At 28.5% G+C, this 26,230-nt stretch overlaps 1 protein-coding gene across 1 annotated transcript in view; it reads left to right on the top strand.

Annotated features, from left to right (window-relative positions):
- The window catches only part of LOC142321053 (uncharacterized), a 660,534-nt gene that overhangs the window by 608,957 nt on the left and 25,347 nt on the right, over positions 1–26,230 (top strand). Inside the window, exons 3-5 of the mRNA XM_075359059.1 lie at positions 2,983–3,111; positions 9,717–9,883; positions 18,102–18,160. Of these exons, the coding sequence (XP_075215174.1) occupies positions 9,783–9,883; positions 18,102–18,160 (160 nt within the window). The 5' untranslated portion in view covers positions 2,983–3,111; positions 9,717–9,782. The remainder of the gene's footprint in view (positions 1–2,982; positions 3,112–9,716; positions 9,884–18,101; positions 18,161–26,230) is intronic.

The raw sequence follows: 26,230 nt of genomic DNA, 5'->3' as shown, positions 1-26,230 counted from the left end.
TGTAAATGTCTAACGAAGCATTTACATCGGTGGCATCCCAACGAGGCCAGGCTTATTACTGTGAGATGTAAAAAGTCAGAGGGCGATAGACGACTCCCGTTAAAAGCCCAGGGCTAGAACGGGGGGGTGCCCCCCCGAAACATCACTATGCGGGTGTCTTCCCCTACGGGGTTGGGATGTTAACACAGTCCGATAAATGAAAATAGGCATCGTCACTTCACAGCAAAATTGAGTTCATTGTAGCATTTTCCAGAATAGCTGGCAAGAAGCAATACGGCTAATCCAGTCACACTCATTTAGCTGATGCACGACCATCATTTCGTAAGGATGAAACTGAAAGTCGGCGTGTAAAATTCTCCTTACAGTTCGATCCGAGATTTGTAACGCAGCAGCGTGTTTAAGAGCTGAGCGACATTGAGATTGTGTAACTGCTTATCTCGCTGCTTCAATATATTCGGTTATTCTAACGCTTCGTGGGTTAAATACTGGTTTCTTCTTCAAAGCTGAACCAGTAGCGCTAAAACTGGACACCCATAACTGAATTGTCTTCTTATCGAGTACCATGGCGTATCGACCTAGCTGAAGGTGTAAACGAAATAATCGCTGATGATAATAGAATCGCCATTTTTAAAATACGTTTCAATAACGAAAGCGCGATGCTCACTGTTCCATACCATGGTTGAAACTGAAATGGTAAGACATCTGCTACAAAATGGCATGCCGACGTCACGTCCTGTACTATTAGCCTTCCACTAGCAGTAGTGGAAAATCGAGGAGTTATTTCTGCCGGACTCAGTAATTTCATTTAGTCAGTATATAATACAATCTTTATACAATAATTTCAATAGAAATATGTGTATTTCTAATTGTATTAAAACATCAGTCTACTTTTTATCAATGCAACTGTTTGAAAATAACTGTTCCCACGTTAGAATATTATCGATTTTTTAGCAAATCTATGATGTTACCTTTTTAACGATAAAAAAAGCATCTTTTTATTAAGTATCTATTATATAATTATCGAATTTAGTAATCTACTAATTTTTTTTTGCTGTTTTTCCTGTCTCCTATAGGGATGTCTGTTAAAAACGTTCCGCCATTTTAAAACTGAATATATCTTAAGTTATAATTATTTTTTATTAGTGTGTATCGATTGTTTAATGTGCCATTTTAATAAACTTTAAATGTATTAAATATTAAAAGTCAACTTCAAAAATGTTTTCAACGTTAAAAACCATTAAAATTGAAAAGTGTGATAACGTATGCTTTAATTATATTTTACATATGATAACTTGAAAAAATTTCGAACGTTTTGCCGATTATACAGTTAACCAGACTTTAACTCTGGTAAATATACAGTTTATTTATCTTTCAGTTTCATAAAACTCAACGTTTCATGACTCGCAACCCCAAAAAAAAGGAGGAGTAATGTTCGTACGTACTTTATGTATGTGTGTTGGCGTGTTAGAAACTTGGTAAAAACTTAGCAAAATGTTGGGGGTCCTGTATCTTTATGGAGTGGGGTAAAAGATAGTTTTTTGGAGTCAATTTTCTCAAAATTGTGCAAACATAAACCCTTCTTTACATTAAGCTCACTTCATGCGTACATTCTTATCTTACCATTTTTAAAACAAGTTTTGCCAAAATTACCCCTTCCCCAAATATCGAAAACTCTTTTTTATTTATACATATCTTTCAACCGAGTTTTTTTAATGTCCTGTCAGGCGTAGTAGTAGTACAAACGACCAATATTTTGGAGGAAATATTGGGGGGAACGGTTAAAAATTTAAAAATATCGATTTCTTTTAAAATTTTTTGGTTTGTTAAACTTTTAATAATAATAACAATAAAACTTCATTTTAATCACCTCCCAAAAAACGGTCTTAGGTAACCTTTTATTGGTTTTACATTCTCTAGAATTTTTTTTTAGTTTCTTCCTTTTAACATAGTAAATGCAGAAAATTTAAAAAAATATCTTGGAAAGTAATTAAAGTCGGGATCAGAAAAAAATTCCGATTTTTTTAATTAAATTTTTTTCTGGTTTGTTTAAACATATAATTGTAATGGTACAATAAAACTTCATCATAAATTACCCCCACAACAAAAAATAAATCTTAGGTAACATTTTTTTAAGTATAATAATTTGTCCACTATATAAGAATAAATAACCATACCAGGGAAGTATTAAAACTTTTTTGTTAGCTTTTTTAAAATATTATTTCAGTATAAACATTCTGAAAGTTTGATGTATTTAATATTAAAACAAACTGGCGCGCTCCATTCGTGCATATAAATGTAATAGGATCGTGAGACCTCAGAATTATTTCAATGTACTTGTAAATGTAGTAAAAGTAATTAAGTTTTAAACTCTATACATACACTGATTCTTGATTCTTCTATATATACTCACTGATGAGAAATTAACAATTCATAAGATATTGACAATTAAAGAAATTCTTTACACTGATGAGAAATTAACAATAAATAAAAGAATTACGTTAATTACGTATGTTACATGATCACTTTTTTTCTGAAAATATGAAACTAAATCAACGATGAAATAACTCCATATTAAAACTAAAAAATGTTTTTTAAAAAAAGGTTTTGTGCGCTACGACCTGAAGAGCACATCAGCCTGTATTCACATGATGCCGCTATGACAAACAACAATTTATCAATGAGCGATTTTACTTCGTCCATTGAGTCAACTGGGGACGCGGACGGTCATCGCAATAATAATGAAAGTATTAGAGGATATAGAAAGTATTAAAAGCTTATGGCGTTTATTTTAAAAATAGCTTTCATTTTAAGATCGTTACTTTTAAAATTAACGATTTTTAAGAACCTGATTTCTTATAAATTTTAATTAACTATATCTTATTTTAGAGTTTAACATAATATTTATGTCATTATTTACAGTATTTATTGTACCTTAACCTTTGATTCAACACAGTAAAAGGATTATTTTTTTATTTTTTTTAGGTGGCCGTCAAATCAATTGGTAAAACCCGTTTACAGCAACAGTACATTTTTAAAAATCTTAAAAGAGAAGCTCAAATTCTGTTCAGACTGAATCATCCCAATATATTGAGACTGTACGAAACAATACAAGTAAGCTAGTTACAACTCATACGAGGTGTGGCTATTAAATAACGAGACTAATGCTGTAAAATATTTTATTTTAAATTTATACATATTTAGTTATAAATATGTTCAATAAACACCTTTCAATAAACACCCCTCCTATTGAGGAGGGGTGTTTATCCCTTCAACGCTCCATGCGAATTTTCCATTGTTCGAAACGGTGTTGGAAGTCTTCTTCTGTGAATTCTTTCATGACGCGTACTGCTTTATCTTTCGCAGCTTCAACGGTCTGAAATCTTGTTCCTTTTAATACAGATTAGACCTTGGGGAACAGATAAAAGTAACATGGTGCCAGGTCAGGCGAATAAGGCGAGTGGTCTAACACTGTGATGTTGTACTTGGCTAGAAACGTCATGACAGACAATGCAGTGTGAACCGGTGTGTTGTCTTGATGAAAATCCGTGATTTGTTCTTCCACAATTCGGGTTATTTTTTCTTATTTTTTCACGAGAATTGTTAACCGACGGTCAGATTGGATCAGATTACCAATTTTTATTCAAAATTTTATCCGTTTTTGACGTGGAAGGGCGACCCGGGCGAATATCATCTTCAAAGTCTTCTCGACCATCTTGGAAACGCTTAAACCATTCAAAAACCCGCGTACATGATAAACATTCATTGCCATATACTTTTTTAATTAAAAGAAGTTTCAGTAGTGGTTTTTCCAAGTTTCATATGAAATTTCACAACAATTCTTTGCTCTAATAAAACACTTATAATTTTTTCGGCAAAACAAAAAACAGATGTTACCCAAACGAAGGCCACGGCCAGACCAATGTCTGCAGAAACTGGAGTGGCAACAATCGAAAGAGAAGGCTTCTCGCTACACAGCTGTCGGTCATATGAATTTAGCGCATGCGCAGTTTTTTTGCAACAGCATTATTCTCGTTATTTAATAGCCACATCTCGTATATTTCATATTTATCCGAAATATTTCAAATAATTGTTTAACTTACCTTACCCTAATAATTAAACTAATTTACCTCACCCTGATAGACAAAAAGTATAAGTATAAGATTGTAATGTGTATGTCTGGTGGTGTGGGAGTGTGTGAAGGTATGAGTGTGTTGTGTTTTTTAATAGTAAAATTCATAATCCATCCAGAATTATATATACTTAAATCCACTTTCATTACGTAAAGGAATATGTATAAATGAAGAATGTGACTTCCAAAACAGTTGCAGGCAACTAGGCATGAGTCATGCCACTTCCAAAATAGACAAAACAATTTTCCACCCTATGGCATGCTCACCAAAGAAAGTAAGAAATGAAGTTTTTCTGTGGCTTCTTCACTGAACCCAATATACACCTGCATATCAGCATGTAAATCATGACATTTTCACTCTTTTTACTGCAGAGACTAACTGTATAATGAACATTATTGCTATCGGAGAAAGGAGCTTTTACTATCACCATTGTACCTCAGATGCTTTGCCTCTCAGGTATACGAAGAGCTAGAGAGATAGTGTACAATAACAAATTAATGTACAAGTATATTTCAGAAACAGTATATTATTAAAAACAGTTTCCAATGTGTAGGGAAAAACATTAAGTCATTAGGTAATAAATGATTCAATCTTTGGCCCACCAAATTCTGGAATTGATTCTTCACATTAGGTAATGAATTACCAATCACCACTAATCTTAGTGTCTAAATAGAAACCCATTGATTAAAGTGTTGAAATAGGAATTGTTCAAACCATCAATTTTCAAAGCATGTTTTACTATCAGAAAAAGTAAAATTTAAATTATTTCAAAGATGCTTAGAATCATTTGATCTCCAAAGTCTAGTCTTGTTTCAAACCACAAAAATTTGAAATATTAATGTATTTAAAACAGTATCACAAAATTTAAAAAAATCAATGAAATTCTCAATGATGTCATAGAAATTCATTCTCACTTATCAAGATATTTACTCTTAAACTTTTTGCCATACTTATAGCCTTAAATCTTTCATGAATGCTTACTCATATTATTTGTATGCTGCTATTCAGTAAGTGAATGGCAGTTTAAATTAAATTATAAATTCACAGACTTTATTATGTATTCATTGTACACCCAGTAATAATTTTCATTCATACAGCATTTTGCAGTACATGTGTCATTTGGCTGGGTTCCTAATCACACAGAAATCCTAGGCAATGAATAAATCAATTTCTCCACCAAATTGTATTGAACAGATTACATGCACCATAATTCAGTGCTGTAATCCATCCTAATAGTATGTGGTTTTGTAAAAGATTTACACACTTTCTTTCAGTTTGTTTTAAATTAATGTATCTATAAATTATTTATTTTAACCACATTCTTGTTTTTAATGTTATATTTGTTCTGTAACTTTTTAAGAATCAATGGATTCTTATTTTAATCTTTGTTTTGTTTTTTACAGTTTTTCTGGTAGTTCCTTTACAGGACCATAGCTTTGTTTTTTTTTTAGCCAATATTGAATTTGTATTTTGTGTACTTCAATCATTTTCAGTATCTCTCTTTCGAAGTTATTCCAAACTTATGTAACTGCTATTATTAAAAAACAGTGAAGGCTTTGAATTTACATATTCTTTTCAATAAATGTTGGTTTAATGTTCTTTTATTTATATTGATGTCAACCTTTCTAATTGGTCACTAGTAAATATACAACCAAAAATAGTAGTAACACACCACGAATCCTATTTATTCCTAGGCCTCTTCAGTTATTAAATTCCATTCATAGCTACAACTTGTTGTGAGAATACATATCACATTTAAATCAAAATAAAAGGAAGAAATGAAGTTGATTTCCTTAATTTTAGTTTTTTTATAATAAAAGTAATTAGAATAAGTGTAATCATGAAGAAAAATTGTTTCCAAATGAAATTGTATACTCGTTCATTGCTGCCAACATGTGACATTAAGAATTAATTTTCCACACATCATTGATAGTCTTTAGGCATCCTAAAACTTAATTAACCAATGAACTTACATTAATCATCCATACATGAAAGTGATTCACACTACATTTCTGCAATGCAGAAACCTTTTGTGTTATCTATCTGTCCTGCTTCTTGTTAAGTAACATGTTTACAAAAAATATGATTTCAGTTGGTATTATATAGTTTATTTGTCCACTTTATAATATTTATTTCTTTGAATAAGTTGATTTACCTTATCATAATAATCAAATGTATTCTCATTTTTAACACTAAGTTTATGTTTTACTTGTCACATAATGTTTAAAGCCTATTGTACGGTTATCTTCATTTTAAAGGATACTCAAAAGGGAGTTTCCCTCTTGTTTGTATTCTTCGATCATCAGATTACAAGTAAAATATTTTAGCCTTTTAAGAAGTGAGGAATGATTTAGTTTAAATAATGTAATAGACAATAGAAATTACTTAAGTAATATTATGTGAAGAATTATTAATAAAACGTTTGACTGGAAAAAAGGGTGGGCCCATATCAATCATCATTGAATAAGGCGTTTTCTCTAAACGCCTCGACAGAACCGATGCGGCCGCCTCGCCCAGTGGCCGTCCCTTCGGCCACTCGCTGATCCGCCGACCACTGCAGCGACCGACCGGGCGTGCCGGCAATAGACTACACATGTGATATAACTCAGCACTTGATCTCTTTCGTCTTTACGACCACACCTTATTGCATCGCTAATGCTGCCAGATACAGATACTTCCGATCTGTGTTGCGTCAACCCTTATTTGCTCTTACATGCTGCCTACTTCGGATAATTAATTTTAGTTATTATAAAAAATATTACTAGATAGCAATCATCTTCAGACTAGCATAATCATAAATGAAAAGAAAATAAATATTATACCGCTATTTAAAAAAAAAATTCTTTGAAATATTGCGTTATATTAAAAATAAATTATAATAATATCCTAAACAAATAAAGAACATAAATGATAAAAACCTAGTTTAAATATCTATATAAGCTCAATAAATTTTCCTTAGAAAGTAAACAGACTAAAATAAATGACAATACTTCCTAATAATTAAGTTAAACATAACAATAATATTGTTGTTATATTAGTAATATAATTAAAAACATTGACGCATTACAATACTATTTATTTTTCAGTTTAATTAAACGATATAATTAAAATAATAATTGATAAATTAAATAAATTTAAATAAAAATTCAGTTTCGATACAGCATTAAAAAGTAGAAAATAAATTATATTATTAAAATCTGTTTAAATTTCAATTTTTTGAACTCTGTGAAAGTTTAAAAGCAAATATGAAAATGCTAGCCCTTAATTTGTCGACGACTAAAAAAATTCGTGATTAATAAATATAGCGGAAGAATCCGGATCCAAGAAAAATAGTGTTTTAAAAACTCATTAGTTAAAAAAAAGCTCGAGTGTACTTATGTACGCACGTAAGAAGTTATACTTCTTCAGCGTGAATAAAAAAGGATTTTTTTTACGCATTAAAACAAATTCTATAGAAGGCTTCATAACCTCTCCAGCAATAGTTAATATTTCCAGAACATGAAAATGTTTTGCTATTAGCAATCTTATTGTACATCATTTATTAGCTAAGAAAAGCTAATAAAATAAAATAATGTAAATTAGATAAAATAATCTGTTTTTCTGTGTTTTTTTGAAAGTAGGGATAACTATGTTGCTTACAGTGAAGAAGTAAGAATTTCTGAATAGTTTGTGCTTTGCGTAAAGACGTCATGATCTCCGGAAACAGATGTTTTTTTTCTGATGTAGAAAGGCTATGACAAATTCTTCCGTTCAAAGTCATTCGCTATTCGGAGAATGAATTTATTTTCCACCGTCCGCGGTTTTAGTAGAGTGTAGAATTTTTCAGTGACAGCTCCCTAACAGTATATTTTTAATAATTTTTTTTACTTGTAAAATAAAACAGAAATTTTCAGTAAAATTTGGTTATACAAAATTGGTAATAATAGTAATTTTGGTGAGAATAGATTTCTAACTATACTCACCGGATCTAGTGGTTAACTCGTCATCGCAAATTAGCTTTCGAAGTTCTAAGGTTCAAATCCTATTAAAGGCAGTTACTTTTATACGGATTTGAATACTAAATATTGGATACCGTGTTCTTTGGTGGTTGGGTTTCAATTAATCACACATCTCAGGAATGGTCGACCTGAGACTGTGTAAGACTACACTTCATTTACATTCATACATTATACATCATCCTCATTCATTCTGTAAAGTAATACAGCCTCCGGAGATTCCGGAGGCTAAAAAGAAAAATAGAGAGATTTCTAATTTGTACAAATAAAATTTTAACTTTTGTTGTTTAAGCTACGAAATTGGGCCAAGAGGCTATACTAAACGTGAAGGAGGACTCATACTACTTTATTTGCTAATTTTTAGTGCGTTATAAAGTTGATTTTATTTTGTTGTTGTACTTAATTTACTAAAAAGGAGAATGCGCTGCTCGTCTGAGAAAAAACCGTACGCAAAAAAACACGATAGGCGAAAAAGTGTCTACATAAAAATAAGATAAATAACGCGTAGAAACAATTAGTTTTTCGGCAGCTGTTCACTACAGAGTAAATGTAAAGCTACACTAAGTCTGTCTTTACGCGATAATATGAACATTTTTAGAAAATTTGCCGAACGTTTTTTTTTTTGAAACTTAATAACTTGCGTAATGTTATTAGTAGGCAACCAAAAAAAAAGTATCAAATTGGAATCTCTCTTTTTTTTAAGCGGATTAAAAAATCACTTAATTACTATTTGAATGAAATTAATCCATCAGCGTTTCAATTTTAATGAATTAAAGTGTTTTAATTTATTTTTATAGTGTTCTAATTAGTGTCGAAAAATATATATATATATATAATATATAAGGTAAAGCCCATAAATTGTAGGAGACCAAATATGAGTTACTTGTAACTCATATTTGGTCTGATTACTATTTTCAAGAATAACAAGCATCCCATGACTGTATTGCTAGGAAATGTGAAGAGTTATGTGGTTTCATATTGCCTCATTTTTATCAAGATGACAATTAATAAAAACGTTTTAACATATATTATGGATAATAAAACTGCAGGTGACATTAAAAAACCAAATGATAGAAGCTTTATTTTTGTTTAAGAAAGCACTAAATGGAAAGGTAATCCAATTCTTGTTTTATTCATCCTCTTCAGAACAGGTAAGGATGACAGAATTAGATATACTGAAAATCTGTTGCATCATGGTCTTTTTCCAGGTATTTTGAGGACAATAAATTACTTATTTCAATGGTAAAAAATTTTATGTAAGACCAAGACAGCAACATCAAAAAGATAAAGTGATTTTATTTTTACAATTACACTTAATATGGAAAATTTTATAATTTTAATAGATTTCATAAAAATCTGATGAATTTTTACATTATTTTTTAAAGTATATTCACACATTCTGTAGTTTAACAAAAAAAGTAGTTTAATGTGTATCTACTTCCTTAAAAAAATGGTAAATACCTTAACTTTTTTATGAGATTTTTAACATATTTTCAAGAAAAACATTTATTTCTTCAATTATTCAATTTATATTTTATAAAAAAAAAACCATTTAGGCTTGAAAGATATTAATATTTGTTTTAAATTGCAGCATGAAGATTTTTACTATATTATAACAGAACTAGTAACCGGTAGAGACTTTAACACTTACCTTTCAATGCAACCTTCTGGACATCTACCAGAGAACCAATCTCGGAAATATGCTGCCCAACTTTTCTCTGCTGTTAACCATTTACATAAACATTTTGTTGTTCATAGGTAAATTAATATTATTCTTAATTTATTTTTAAACAATATCCAATTTTTTTTAAAATAATTTATACTTAATATTTTCAGTTTAAAAAATTTAAATTGGCTTATTTCTTTAAGACAAAAAAATGGGATAAATGTTATTTTCAAATGACAATCTGGTTGATGTAAAATAAGGTTTTTATTAAAAAAATGCCTAATTTTTTATAAAAATTGTAATAATACAATTAATGTACTAAAAAAAAAATTATGAATAAGTTTTTTCAGGTGTGTTTATTATACAATTATTCTTGATCTTTGAACTCATTAGTTTATTAATTATCAGAGTTCATTTTGTTCTTTTATTTATAAAATATCTATCTAAAGAACTCATAATTTCATGCAGAAATATCTACTTATGCAATTGTGTTTACATTTTTTTTGCATATGGACTTTATTGTTATAATAATGGCCTAAGAGCAACTTAATTATTGGTTACATTACATGCAATAATTGTATAATACATGTGCCTTGGTAGAAAAATGACTGCTAAGAGACAAATAATCTTTTCTTCTATATTTGGCAGTTTTCTTATTAAGTATTTTAACTTAAAGGATTTTTTTTGTAATTATATATTTAATGTGTATATTTTAATTCCACCACTCTATTGTTGATAATGTAATCTCCTTCCTCAGAAATGCCATAAATAGTGATATTAATTATGCATGCAATAAAATATAGCTTCTGCTAAATTACCTTTCAGTACTATAAAGCTGTAATGAATATTAAATTAAACATTAAGATAACTGTAAAATTTTGCAAGAAAAGTAAATAAGCTTGAGAAGAGGAAATTTATAATAAATGATTCTGCTTGATATTTAATCTATCTAATAACTTAATGTAACATTCATATAATTTACATTTTAATTGTATTTTTAGTTCAGATGTTTGCCTAAACATTTGTTCTGACTTGTTTTCTTAGGCTAGTAATAACAATAACTTGTTAACTAATGATTTTTTTTTTCGTAATGATAAGCTGTTAAAATTACAATTAATTTTTAATAACAAACTGAATCAGTTTATTTTAGTATAATAGTTGTTAAATTTATATAATTTAGTGAATAAAAATTATATTTACAACTTCCATCTTCAATGAGAAATTGAACTGTTTCTTTTTGATGTCAGCTGATTTTATTTGTAGTTTTTTTTTGGAAATACACATATTTCAGATGAAATTAAAATTAAATAAGATTTGAAATGGGTTTGTTCAACAAAGGCATTTGATCATATACAAAATAAAATTACCATACATAAACTAAACTGCTCCAATTAAACTATTGATGAACAAATGGCTTACAATTTCAAATAAAGGTATAATAAATACATAAGAGTAGTCTGTAATCCAGATAGAATCAATATTTAGCAACCACCTCATAGAAGAAAATCATCACACATAATCACAACTACCTTGATATTCTACACATAAAAAAGACTACATTGTAACCCATAAAATGTTATAGAAATTTTGATTGGCCAAAAATCAGCTTCCCGAATTAGAGATTTAAATCCTGTAGCAGATGAGAAATATTCATTTTGAGTTCGTAGCAATTTGCTGATATAATTCAACTATTGGGTTTGGTTCATTTTTATGTCTGTATTCAGAATAATGGTATTTAAGTATACAAAACAGCAGAAAGTTTTATGCTTCAATATAATAGTAATTTGGGAAAATGACTTTAGCTCACTTGATACAAAATAGCAATTTAATAAATGTAAGTTCAATTTAGATCTAATACACTTTAAAACCACATACCAACTGCATGTTGTCCTGACATGAAAAGATACATCAGCAATAACACCAGTTAATGGCAGAATAGAAAACAATTAAATTAGTATCACTGAAGATGATGCCATTGACTGAGTGCATTATGAGATGAATTTAAAAAAGAATTTAATTAGATTTATTTTACAGAAATCAATTCAGTCAGTAATAAGAGGATTAATCAAGTTGTATAATGAATAACATTTGAAATAATTATAAAATAGTAAAAAAAAAATGCTAAAAATTTTAACTAACCTTATATTTTAATTACTTTATATTTACAAAGCATTGCAGTCAAGTTTATATATTATTTGTCATCAGCTGCAGTTCTAATCAAAATTTACAATTAACTGATGGTTCCGCAGGATCTGCTTTATGTAGTTGTCTATAATGATTTTGTTAATATTATAAATTTATATTTCTTTATCACCTGTTCAAAATACAATCATCACCACTATTTACTGTTGGTGGGTTAAGTGTGATATTAATAACATCTCTAATCATCAGCTGTTGTGATAATTGTGCTGTGATGTAAACATATTCACAGAAATGCATGCCAGAATGCCGTTCTAGTACTGCTTTTTATTAGGTTTCATAATGTCATTAATGCTAAGAACATGCTTTTTTGTGACTTCTTAATATTGTTCAGTAAAATTTTCTGTCAATCACCTGATGGAAAAATGATTATAAAACTTTCCTAAGTTGAAAATGGGTAAAACAGATTCCTCCAACTACTCTCAGTTTTAAGATAATAGAAGAGTAAGCATGTGCATTTTGTTTATGTTAGTGTTATTTTGTAAAAGAAATTGAGTTATAATATTACAAAAAATGTTTACAATGTTTAAAAATGTTTATTAAAAGGAAAAACGTGACATATTTATTACCATTTAAAAATTATGTATTAGAATTTTGTTAAAAATGACAAAATTAATTGAGACAAGTAAATGATTTAATATTTCATCTTAGATTGAATAAATTTTTTTTGTTCTAATATGTACATTGCAATCTGTTCACTAGTGAACAATTAATTATAAACCCCTTCACAATCCAATAAAATGAAGATGATATGTATGACATGTAAATGAGTTGTAGTCTTGTAGACACTCAGGCTGACCAATCCTGAGATGTGCGGTTAATTGAACCCCAACCACCAAAGTACACCAGAATCCACTGTCTAGAATTCAAATCTGTTAAAAGCAACTAACGTTACCAAGATTTGAATGACAGAACCTTTGACTTTCAAAATCAGCTATTAAAAAATGATTTGCGACAAGTTAACCACTGGTCCAGTGAGCTATTGAACAAATAAATATGAATGGAAAAACTTTAAAATAGATAAAATAAAGCTTTATATCCAAAGACATAACAAGAATTTTAAAAAAGATGTAAAGAATCAAATCCAGAGAACATTTCTGATTTTGTAAAAGATCTGGCTTTATGTTTTCATAGTTCTGTGAAGAATTCTCTTTGATAAAATGAAACAATTTTACATCTTTATTTGTCTTCTGTCAATAATTTTTAAATTCTAAAGAATAGTAGAAAAATTGTCATTCAGTAATAATATTGTATTATTTAAAATAGCTGTAAATATATTTTGTTTCTTAAAGAGTAATGCCTATATCCTTATATGATTGTGAATATAGTTATGTGCCTTTTATTATAATACTTGTATGACATTCTCATTTATTATTGGTACAATTAATTCTTGCTTTTTTATATTATATCAAGAATGTTATAGTAGTATATTTGTAAACTTTATAATCATCCTTATTTTGGATATTTTATTACTACTCATACTTTGAATACCCACATCCTCAAAATGTATAGTTTCTTTTTACTATAAATGTATATGAAAAATTATTTTGCTTTTCATTGAGTTATTAATAAATCTGAGAAAGAAATAAACTTTTAAAAGTTGTTTATATTCTTAAATATATATTACTTGATGACATTAGAACCCAATTCAAAGTTATACTTGAACTCTTGTGTTGTATATTTCAACACAGTTTGAAGTGGTGTGAGAAATGGAGAGAGAGCTATTTATTTCAATTAGCAGAAAGGGTACCCTTAATATGGGTTGTCTCATCTCTAAGAAGGAAGATGGAGTAGCTTAGCTTATCTTGGGATGAGCTGAAAAGTTTTGTTGTATAAACAGTCAGAAGTTTTTCTTTTAGTATTGTCTTGGCCAAGAAGGGAACAAAACCTTTTCCCCTTTTTGCACTTTTGTTTTGTTTTGAACAGCTTTCCTTTATTTATCTTGTTGTATACTAAACTAAAATATGAAAAAAAAATTTATAAGTTAATTGAAAATCTTTCTCTGAAAAATTTGTTTTTAATAAACTTTAAGATTTTTATAACTTTATTTTTAGTACTCATATACTTCCTTCTTAATTTATTATTCTGTTTTTTTTTTTAATAATATATTTTGACTTTTTCCATACTATATCAGAAATGTTGTAATGTATAAAATTATATTTTGTATTAGATAGAGAATTACGTGAATATTCTGAATAGAATTACTACATCCATTATTTCTTAGTATCTTTTGTTCATGGTGTTCAATGAAGAAAATTATTTTAAACTAGTAAACTTGTAAAACTAGTAAATGAACTAAACTAGTAAATGAACTTTTAAACTAGTAAACAACACACCAAACCAAATTTTATAAATACAATATAATGCTTGTGATCAAAAACTTGGCTGGATTTGGATTGAGTCTTTTTATTTAGCATATTGTATATTGGTTATTTACTATATTGTTCGATGTTTTTTTATGCAATTATATATATTTCATAATGTTCCAAGTGTAGTCCTTTTTTGTGAATGTATAGAATATTAAGGTTTTTGTCAACATTGATGGATTTGTGATTGCATCCATGACATTATTGGTAAATTTAAATTCTACATTGCTAGCAAAGCTTTCAAGTATTCATTCTTATCTTTGAAGTTACATTACATTTGACCAATGTTAGAACATTATGCCGTTAGATAAAAAAGTGTCAGAAATGTAAAATGAACTTCTTTGACTACACATAGTGTTCTGCATAATAGGATGCAGCTTCAAAAAAAGAAAAGAATTATAAATGGAAAGAGCTTATATTGAAAGCTCTCTTCATAGCAGTGTAACAGTCAAAACACTTGTCTAAAATACAAATCCACAAGCATTAACAATCTTTGTTTTATATACGCATAGAAAAAAATCACATCTTATCACTACTGAACATTATAAAATGTTATAACTTACAACATTAAAGTATGTTTTTAGTTTAACTACTATTTATTTAAATTTTCACCCATCTTAATACCATTTTTGTTTAATAAATGTAAAACTATTCAAAACAAAATAATTTCATTTCATTTTTAATACACTAAATTTATTTATTGTATTAAGAATGTTGCATTATTTGTTTTGTTCTTTATTAAATGCCACAAAAAACGCATTTAAACATACCTCTAAATTAGCCATATTATAATTACTTATTCATTAATATTATTTAGCTGCAATGAAGGATTTACTTTCATGAGTTTATTTAATACTGTAATAGAAAAACTTACATGATATAACTTTATCCTATTATAGGAGTCAGTAACAATTAGATAAAACTTTAAAATATAAATGCAGGTTATTTATAAACAAATGAATAATTGTTATAAAAGTTATTTTACAGCATTAATAAAATCTGAAATATTATTTCTAAGACATTATATTAGTATATAATCCACACCAACAAACAGGAATAAATAACAGAGGTCAAATAGAAAAGCCTAAAAAAAAAAAACATGTGATTTGAAAATATGTATTTCCATTGTTAACCTTTATTATAAAAACTTAAGCCACATAAAATCTTTGGTGGTTGGGTTTCAATTAACCACCCATCTCAGAATTGGTTAACCTAAGACTGTACAAGATTATACTTCATTTACACTCGTATATATCAACCTCATTCAACCTCTGAAGTAATCCTGATGGTGGTTTCAGAGGCTAAACAGAAAAAGAAAAACTTAAGCCACATAAAAGAAATTAAGTTACGTAAGGTGATTTATGTATTTTTTTTAATCAAATCATATTATTTGAACTGAATATTACGAGAACTGCTTCAATTAAAATTTGGATCTCTGACTAATCTCATCTAGAAATGAGTTTTTTTAATTATTATAGGGATAATTTTTAAAATAAAAACCAATGCAGCACATCACAAAAAGAGCATATTAACTTATATCACTAAAAGGTGGCTCTGTCCAGCTGCCTTGAAGATTTCTTGAAAAGCTCAGAGAATAACCTACTACCTGGCACATGTGTACCGAACTATTTTTATCCACAGTAGACAAAATTGTTCAATTATTTAAATTTTTTTATTTTTTTCTTGATAATCTACATTTCATCTTCTTGTTGTGCCGTTGTTGATAGCCAACAATAATTACTGATATCACACTTTAAGTTGTCCTCATCATCTTTAACAGCTGCTCAAAATACTTCATTTGCAGACAACCTGAACCACTGTCTGAGATTCTTAAAAATGTTTTTCTACCAGGGCCAAGCTCACCCAGAATAATTCCTTCTTGAATTAAATGAATTAAATTTCCTTCTCTTAATAGTGTTTAAAGATTTGTCATAAATGAAGACACTCTAATGACTAATCCTATCCTAACCACACAGCAATCCATATTTTAATTTCCGCTGATTGATCTTCTCTTACCATGTTACCACCGTTTACAGGACCTGTCCAAAAGAATACTGTGCTTACTGGTAATCATATATTAGTTTTGTCAGCAGTCTATCTCAATCCATTCTGTTCACAAACAGCACTAACATTGTTTACTAATATCTGTAGAGCCTCATTCAAATCAGCAATGATTAAAGTGTCATTAAAAAATCGGAACATAATTCAAGAGTTACACCATTAATGATAGATAATTCCTTTTGTTGCCTCAGCAAGTGCTTGATTAAAAATCTCCTGAGAATATAGATATCTATAATATAATATACATTTTATCAATATAATAGACAACAGTTTGATGGTATTATAAATTGGTAATTGCGATAATTTTCATCAGGCAGTTCATCATGATTAACACCTGCGCACCATGACTGACATCCCAACATCTTTAAACCAGAAACTGAACACACCAAAGTGCCTATCATCCTCAAAAAATTTCAAAAATCAAATTGAACTCTGCAATTCTCTTCAGTGTTTGTATATGTTCAACCATCCAACACACACACAAGAATACTTTTAGGACATGACTCATTAACCTAATTGTCTGATAACCATTACATTTCAGGGTACTGTTTTTCTTTACAGTAATAATAAATTTTTATCATAAAAAGTCTTTGCAACAAAATATCAGTCTCGCAGATGGAGTTAATAAGCATTTTCAATGTTTACCATTAGATCTTAATAGTTTCATTATTTCATTGCTCAGTTCATCAGGACTATTTGCGTTCCCATTTTTGCTAATTGTGCTGCTTAAACAAATTCTTGCTCAGTAATTGACAGGAATGATATTGCATCTATAGCACAAGACAGATTTATTATCCTCAAATATCTCTTGAGATATATTCTTCCCACAGTGTTAACCGAGTATTAATGTAAATGATTCTACTACCACAATTGTCTTGTAGATATGAAAGTAAATTCCCTCATTGTGAACCAGCTGTTTCCTTAACATTTAATGCAAGTTAAATAAATTGTGATTATATTCATAGTTTTCAATTTCAGCACACTTAAAAGTAAACAATCTTGCTTTTACTTTTCTTACCTCCTGTCTATTCTCCCAATAAAGCCTCCTATAATTGCTTATATTTTTATTTCTATTACTACAACTTTGATCCATAAGTTTGATAATCTTATCAGTTACCTATTCTTACTTTTTCTTACTGTCAATTTGGTATCCTAAACATCCTACATTATATTTTGAACACTATTCCTCAATTTCTCAATATTTTTCTTCTGTTTGCCACAATCTCCAGTCTGTTCTTCAAAACCTCCACCACCTCTTGCCTAATGACTTTGTTAAACAGTGATTGATAATTAATAATAAAAAATAAATGTGATCTAATAAAATATTTCTTCAGAACAATATTTTTATTGTACCAATGCATGAGAGACACTATGGACAATAGAGTAGGCTGCACAGCATGTAGCAGTCTGGAAAATTTGCATACAAACAATACTAAAAAAAAATGATACACAAACTAAATAAACATTAATAATAATGCTAATTAATGATGTTAAAGTATATTTTAATTTATACCTTAACAGCCATTTATTAAAAAGTTTGACTATTAAAAATTTCAATGCAATCTTCTGCCACAATGCAAAACTTCATATAAATTAGAATTTCAATTTGAAATTGTGGATTTAGTATTAATTGTAAATATAAAATCTGGATTACGTATAACTAATAAATATTTTACTTTTACAGGGATTTAAAACTAGAGAACATACTTATAGATAAAAGGAAGGACTGGATAAAACTTATAGGTAAATTTCCACTGGAAGTTTATTCTTCCATTTTCTGCAATTCTTTCTGAGGTTAGGCAAAAATGTTTTCGAGGAATTCTTATGGTTGAATCCCTGAATAAAAAATACAAATGGATTTTACATATTTATAAAATCACCTAGTACAGTTTAAAAGTTTAACTTTTGATACTGTGATTATATAACAGTAGTAAGGTACTCATTCACAAAAAAAATTTATTACTTAATACCTTAAATTTCCAGGTAAGAAATAACATTTGTAATTAGGAAAAGTAAGAATAAACAATCTTCATTATTAACTTAATTAATACAATATCCCCATAGATTAAATAACAGATTACAATAACTCTTAAAAACAAATAAGTACTTATTGTAAGATAAGAATATTGTTTGTTAAATCTCAAGCTGCATGCAGATTTACAAATATAAAAATTATATATTTATATATTAATGTTTTATATAAGTGTAATTAATTTGAGATACTTTTATGAATTTATTTGTATGGAATATGAAGCTTAATAAAGTAAAATAAAAATACATTAAGAGAATGAAAAGTAAACATTTTTTACTAGATAAAATAATATGCTAAGTGAATAGTTTGACTAAATGGATTGAAAAAAATATTTAATTCTTTTTAAATTACATAATTTCATCAATTAAACTTTAGCAAGTTTTTCAGCTCTAAAAAAAAAATTGATTTTCAAAGATATTAGAAATTCTATCCATGATGATAGAGCCTCTAATATTTATCACACTGGAGAAGTTTTTAATGCTGAAGTGATTGGGTGACAGAGAACCATAAAGATGACATTTGGTCACCTGGATCAATCACCTTGCACCTTTGGATTTTTCTTCTGTGTATTCTGAAAGATAAAGCAATATGCAAAGAACAACAACAATGTTGGAAGAATTAAAAGAAGCTGAAACTGTAAGATGTTTGAAGAAATATTCTCAGTTTGTACAGTATGTTAATTCAGTTTGCCTCTGTTTTTCACAGCAGTTCTGATGATGTATTATAATGAAATATGAAAATAAGCTTAGGCAAAAACAAAAATATTAATCCAGCTAATTCAAATTTTTTTGAACCACCAGCTATTATCATTATTAGGTACTCATCGGTTAGCGTCCCACATAATTTATTTTTTCTGTTATCTGGATGCCACCAATTTTTCATTTTTCCCCCTTTTTTGTCAAAAACTGGTGTTACAAACTTATATAAGTGAAACTTTTTTTTTTTAATTATTTAATGTTAATTAGACAAGATTAGCATGTTAAGAAAGCATTAGCTTGTTGATATCAGTACACAGAATCGTTAGGTTATAATAACCTAACGCTTACTTTCGCTCACTAAATTCATCTAACATTAAATATACAAATTATATATCGCACTAAAAGTTTTCAAACTCTTTAGCATTTTTTTTTTTTTTTTTTTTTATTAGTACCCATATTAAAATATAAAGAAGGTTGGATGCTAACTGACAAGTAAACGTACCCATTATTACCACTAAATTAATATCAATTGTACCTTGAAGCTAACTTTCAATTATTGATTTTGCAGTCTGTCACTAAGAATATTGAAAAAACCAGTATTATAGATTTATTTAAAGGAAGAAAATTGTAGAAAGCTTTCTTCCATAATTAGATAATTTTTATACGTCTTATTATTAGATGTATGAATTATAAAAAAGATGATTCAAAATACCAGCTTAATTTGTCATAAACTAACCATTGAAAAAAAAATTAATTATTTTTATTAATACATATAATTTTGTATTATATTTAACCACTTGTTTTATTAGCTTGAATTATTTTGGAAATTTCTTGGTATGCTAGATTATTAACCCTAGTTATTTCATAGTTTATTTATTAATAACATATAATATTCTAACAGTCAAAAATAAATCATATTTTACAATATCCTCATATTATGCACTGCTTCTATTTTTAATACTCTTAATTGTCTGGCTTGGTCACAGATTTTTTTAATTTCCATACATTTCTTATCAGAATTTGTTAGTTAACCATGTCTGCATAACTTAGAATTATTTTATATAGATCACTGTTTGTTACCACATTTACTGCTGTACAGATTTTTTGATTTTTTTCAAAATCAAAAAATTATTTATTTTTATTAACATAAAAATAAATTTTTCATTTACTTTGAGGATGCAACATTTTTTCAACAAAGTATATGATTCTTATTTTCTTTATCTGGTAAGATAAGAAAAATTTATTTCCTTATTATATGTCTAAATAATAATTATGTTAATAAAACAGTTTTTGGCAAATGAAAATTTTATTGTGTTCTAATGTAATTTTTTACGGTAAATTCAATTTTTCCATCACCCACAGTGTTTGTGATAACATTTTTTAAGTATTGCTTTTGCGGAATTCAATGTATTTTTTTTAGAGATAAATTGCGTATGTAAAATAATATTTTAAATGAGATCTAACAGGCATTGAGGTACAAACATAACAATATAAAAGCAGTAGCTGTACGTGCGTGATGATTCAAATACTGTAGGTTTCTGACATGGTCAGCACAGACCAGTTTTCTGAGTCATACAATTAATACACCAATATTGTTAAAACACTGATTGTGTATGCACATACTGTGGTTTCATTTAGTTTTGTAATTTACAATTACTGTGTCAAGCATGTTGTGTTACTGAATAAATATACCAAGCAAGTGCAAAAAATAATCTGAATAACTTCTGTTTTATGAGTGAGGATTTAGATTAAAAGAACAACAAAGTTTGACTTCACTAATTAAAAAATGTTATGAACTATATTTCAGTTGTAAAGTTTGAAATCAAGATAAAAATTGGGCTCTCACATCTGCTGTTCGATGTGTGTGAAACGTCTGACAGACAAGGCTAGGGGTAACACTGATAACATAATTTTTGTTTCTTAACATGTGATACATAAAACCAATTTCTTTTTAATGCTAAAAAGAATCTGAAATCAAAATTTTTCCATTACCCTACATTTTTTAAATTTTAAAATTCAAACTTTAAAATTAATATTATATGATGCATGACTGTATACATGTCTTTTATTTTATATTATATATATATATATATATATTCTTTACTTTTAATAACTTATTCATAACACAAATATCATATACCATGACACCATATCTCCCTATTGAGGCATACATGAACAAGATTCATAATGTCTAGACAATTCAAAATAACATAAAGCTTGTTGTTGGCTTTGCTAGCGAAGCCTTTTACTACTTTTAAAAGTAATATCTCTTCAGTCATTGCAATAACTGCATTAGATGAGTGAATTGCAAGTGTATAAATAATTTGAACAGTGTTTGTTACATCTGTTCACTACAAAATCCACATAAGAAAAAGATAAACCTTAAATTAAAAAGCCTATAAATTATAGTTTATCTACAAAATCAGTGATCAGGATAAGACAAGGGCTCCTGATACAATACGTCATAACTGTGCAATCCACTAGGTTTTTTATATGTCTTTTAGCCATCCCTGCGGTTTGGCATGAACCAAAGAATACTTAATCAATGTTAATTTTGTTTAACTAATGTGACTAGAATTTCTAAGAAGTCTAAACACACTCTACTTTCTCCTTCATTGCCATCTGCACTGAAATCTGTATCTCACAGTGAATACATTCCAGTTCCCAAACAAAGTTCCTGAAAATTTGTTTCACGAAAACAGTCATGGAGAAATTGACGATTATGGAAGAAGATAATCATGCTTCAGACTTTGAATTACAATCCAATGAACCACATCTTATATCACAAGGTGAGCTAAATGACTGTAAGAAATTTAAACTTATCAAAAAATCAAGCTGAAGGCTCAAGATTACAAAGTTGGAATTTATTTTTAAAAAGTACAAAAATCTCCAGCTATTAAAGCAAACGGAAAAGATTTTTCTCAATACTTTACTCCTTAATTTACTGTACAATATTGATGACCTTATGTTACAATTAGGACAAGTTCATGAACCTGTGGGGTGATGCCGTTTCATTGTTTCCTCCAGGTATAGCTTAAAAGTAGTTCTGCTTTACAATAGTAATAAATATCCTTCTGTACCAATCTGTTATGGAATTAATATGAAAGAAATGTATGATTTAATGTAAATTCTATTATAAAAGTGAGCTGTAAAAGACATAGTTGGAACATGTACGGAGATTTAAAATGAATAGCTATTTTATTGTTCATGCTTCAATAGAGAAAAAGTATGTCATGGTTTGCGATGTTTGTGTTATGACTAAGTTATTGTTACTTCATTAACAGCAATTTAATAGAGTCAGGAATATACACTGAGAATTTTTTAAAAACCACAGGGGTAGCTCTTTTATTAGTTAGGATATACAAAATACTATTATTTTATTTGTGAGTGGGACAGCTGAGCTAGGGATCATTATGTAGTAAAACAATGGAAGAAATGTGGGAACTTAGCACTGATGAAAAACTTATTAATAGAGACTCTAATTAAAGCAGAAAACATATTTTTTTCCACCCCTTCATATCAAACTAGGATTAATAAAATATTCTGTAAAAACTATGAAAAAGGACAAGAATTCTTGTACACAAAGCAGAAATTCTCAAAAGTAAGTGAAGCAAAAATTAAACAAGTGCTTTTTGTTGGCCCACAAATAAGAGAACTGGTCAGAGATGAAATATGTAACTCTGCTATGCAGAGTTACATTCAGCAGCAAGTTATATATAGTTGCATGTAGCAGAGAGTTCTATTTCATAGAACTTACTGCTTGAGCAGAGTTTAAAAACACTTGCAAAAATTTTCTGGGTGTCCAAAAATCACAAAATTACCAGGATATTGTAGATAAATTCACACAGAGTTATGGGATGTAATTTGTCACTAAAAGTGCACTTTCTGCATTCATATATGGATTCCTTCGTGCCAAACCTTCAGGCAGTAAATGATAAACATGGTGAACATTTTCAAAAACATATTTAACTGCTGGAAAGGCAAATGAAATTTTAATATGAAATACATGGAATTTTATATATAGCTGATATACAGTTGGACTTTAATTCTGAGGCTCTCTACAGGAGAGCATCTGCTAAGAATTCGTCAGATCACCCAAGTGACTATTTACATTCCAGTTATTTCTGAATAGGCTTTATGTGATCTAACCATGTTATATCTATGCATAATTATCTGAAATTAATCAGCCATCCTTTTATAAAACTGTATTACTTTATCGAATCAAATCATAATTCAATTAACAGTATAATTATAGTATATTATATTTAACAGTGTATTTACATCTAATTATGATGTAAATTAATTTTCAGGGTTAAGTAATAAAACTTGGAAGTTTCTAAATTAAATAGTTTAAAATAAGTAAATTAACATAGGTAAATACAATTAAAAAATACTTAATTAATTTTTCTTAATGTAAAATTATTTTATTTTTTTTTAATAAAAATTAAAATTATAGGATCAAATCATAACTCGATTAACAGTATAATTTTAATTTTTATAAGTAAAGTAGTCTACACTGATAAAAAAAAATAATTCTGTATTAAGAAAAATTAATTAAATATTTTTAATAGTATTTTTTAATGTTATTCACTCATGTTAATTTACTTATTCTAAATTTATTTCAGGTTAGAAAATTTAAAGACGGAAATGGAGAGATTAAATATAGATGTAGTAGGAATTAGCAAAGTTCAGTGGGAAGAGGAAACTTACTTTTGGTCAGGTGATCTCAGACTAATTGACTCAGATTCAAATAAAGGGCAGGCAGGAATAGCTTACATAATGAACAAGAAGGTAGGGAAGAGAGTAGAGTATTTCAAAATGCATAGTGATAGAATTATAATAAGCCGACAGCCACTGTAACGTCTATATGCCTGCAAGTGCCCATGATGATGATGACAAAGTAGTGTGTATATGAAGAAATTGACAAAGCAATTAAAGACATAAAAGGCGATGAAAATTTAATAATAGTTGGAGATTGGAATGCAAGCATTGAAAAAGGCAAAGAAGGAAATACTGTGGGTGAATACAGGCTGGGCAAAAGGAATGAAAGAGAAGGCAGACTTATTAAGTATAATTTAATTTAGTAATTCCCAAAACCCAGTTTAAAAATCATAATAGAGCAATATACACATGGAAAAAGCCAGGCGATACTGCAAGGTATCAGATAGATTATGTCACGATTAAACAAAGATTTAGAAATAAAATCGTTATATGCAAAACTTATCCTGGAGCAGACATCGATAGCAACCATAATTTAGTCATAACAAAATGTAGATTGCGGTTTAAAACCCTGAAAAAAGCTCTCTGTTGAATCTGTGGAATTTAAAGAAGCTTGAGAAAGAGAAGGTAAAGAAGATAAAGTTGCAAGAGTCTGAGTAAAAAAGATAAGGTAGAAAATATAGAAGAAGAATAGAGAATGTTAAAAAGGAAATTATTAAATCAGCAGAAACAAACTTAGGCGGAACAAAGAGAACTGGTAGAAAACCTTGGATATCAAAGGATATATTGTAGCTGATGGCTGAACATAGAAAATATAAGAATGCTAGTGATGAAGAAGGTAAAAGGAACTATCAACAATTAAGAAATGCTATAAACAGGAAGTGCAAATTAGCAAAAGAAGAGTGGATTAAAGAAAAGTGTCAGAAGTGGAAAGAGAAATCATCATTGGTAAAACAGGCAGAGCATAAAGAAAGTTAAAGAGAATTTTGTGGTACATAAATTAAAATCAAAGATTAAACAAAGATGATCAAAGATGGGAAAAAGGGAAGCAATTTTAGTACTCAGATTAATAGTAAAAAGGAAGATTAAAGAAAAACAAACCAACATATTTGGCATTTATAGACTTAGAAAAGGCATTTCATAATGTAGACTGGAATAAAATTTTGAGCATTTTAAAAAAATTAGAGTTCAAGTATAGAGATGAAGTACAATTGCTAACATTTACAGGAACCAAACTACAACAGTAATAATCAGAGAACATAAGAAAGAAGCCGTAATAAAAAAGGAGTTTGACAAGGTTGTTGTTCACTACCCCCGTTACTTTTTATCTTTACAAAGAAATAGCAGTTAATGATGTTAAAGAACAATTTAGATCTGGAGTAACAGTGTAAGGTGAAAAGATAAAAATGCTGCAATTTGTTGAAGATATAGTAATTCTAGATGAGAGTAAAAAGATTTAGAAGATACAATGAATGGCATGGATGAAGTCCTTCGCAAGAACTACCACATGAAAATAAAGAACAAAAAAACAAAAGTAATGAAATGTAGTAGAACCACTAAATATAAAAATAGGAACAGAAAAAATTACGGAGGTAGAAGAATTTTATCATTTGGGAAGTAGAGTTACTAAAGATGGACGAAGCAGGAGCTATATAAAATGCCGAATAGCACAGGCGAAATGAGTTTTAAGTCAGAAATATAATTTGGTTACATCAAAAATTAATTTAAACATCAGGGAAACATTTTTGAAAATATATGTTTGGAGTGTAACTTTGTATGGAAATGTAACTTGGACTATCAGAGTACCTGAGAAGAAAAAATTAGAAGCTTTTGAAATGTGGTGCTATAGAAGAATGTTAAAAATCAGGTGGGTAGATAATGACAAATAAAAGGTGTTGTGGCAAATTGATGAAGAAAGAAGCATTTGGAAAAATACAGTTAAAGGAAGAGACAGTCTTACATACCAGATATTTAGGCATCCTGGAATAGTCGTTTTAATATTGGAGGGATATGTATATGGGAAAAAATGTGTAGGCAAGCAACGTTTGGAATGTGTAAAAATATGTAAATATTGTTAGGGATATAGGATGTAGGGGTATACAGAAATGAAACTAGTGCACTAAATAAGGAATCTTGGAGAGTTGCATCAAACCAGTCAAATTACTGAAGACAAAAAAAATTATTTCATTTTGAAAGTTCCAAGTTTACTTAACCCTGAAAATTAATTTAAATCATAATTTGATGAATTCAGGCATAATATTAATTAAATTATCAAATAAATTAACTATCCAATGTTTTTAGACCTTTTAGAAACACAATTCCTTGAACTTTAAAGTTTATATCGCATATCATCAGAATGAATAA

This window comes from Lycorma delicatula, chromosome 3 (genome assembly GCF_047948215.1).
Source record: "Lycorma delicatula isolate Av1 chromosome 3, ASM4794821v1, whole genome shotgun sequence".
Lineage (NCBI taxonomy): Eukaryota > Metazoa > Arthropoda > Insecta > Hemiptera > Fulgoridae > Lycorma > Lycorma delicatula.
This window is presented reverse-complemented; position numbering and strand designations above follow the sequence as displayed.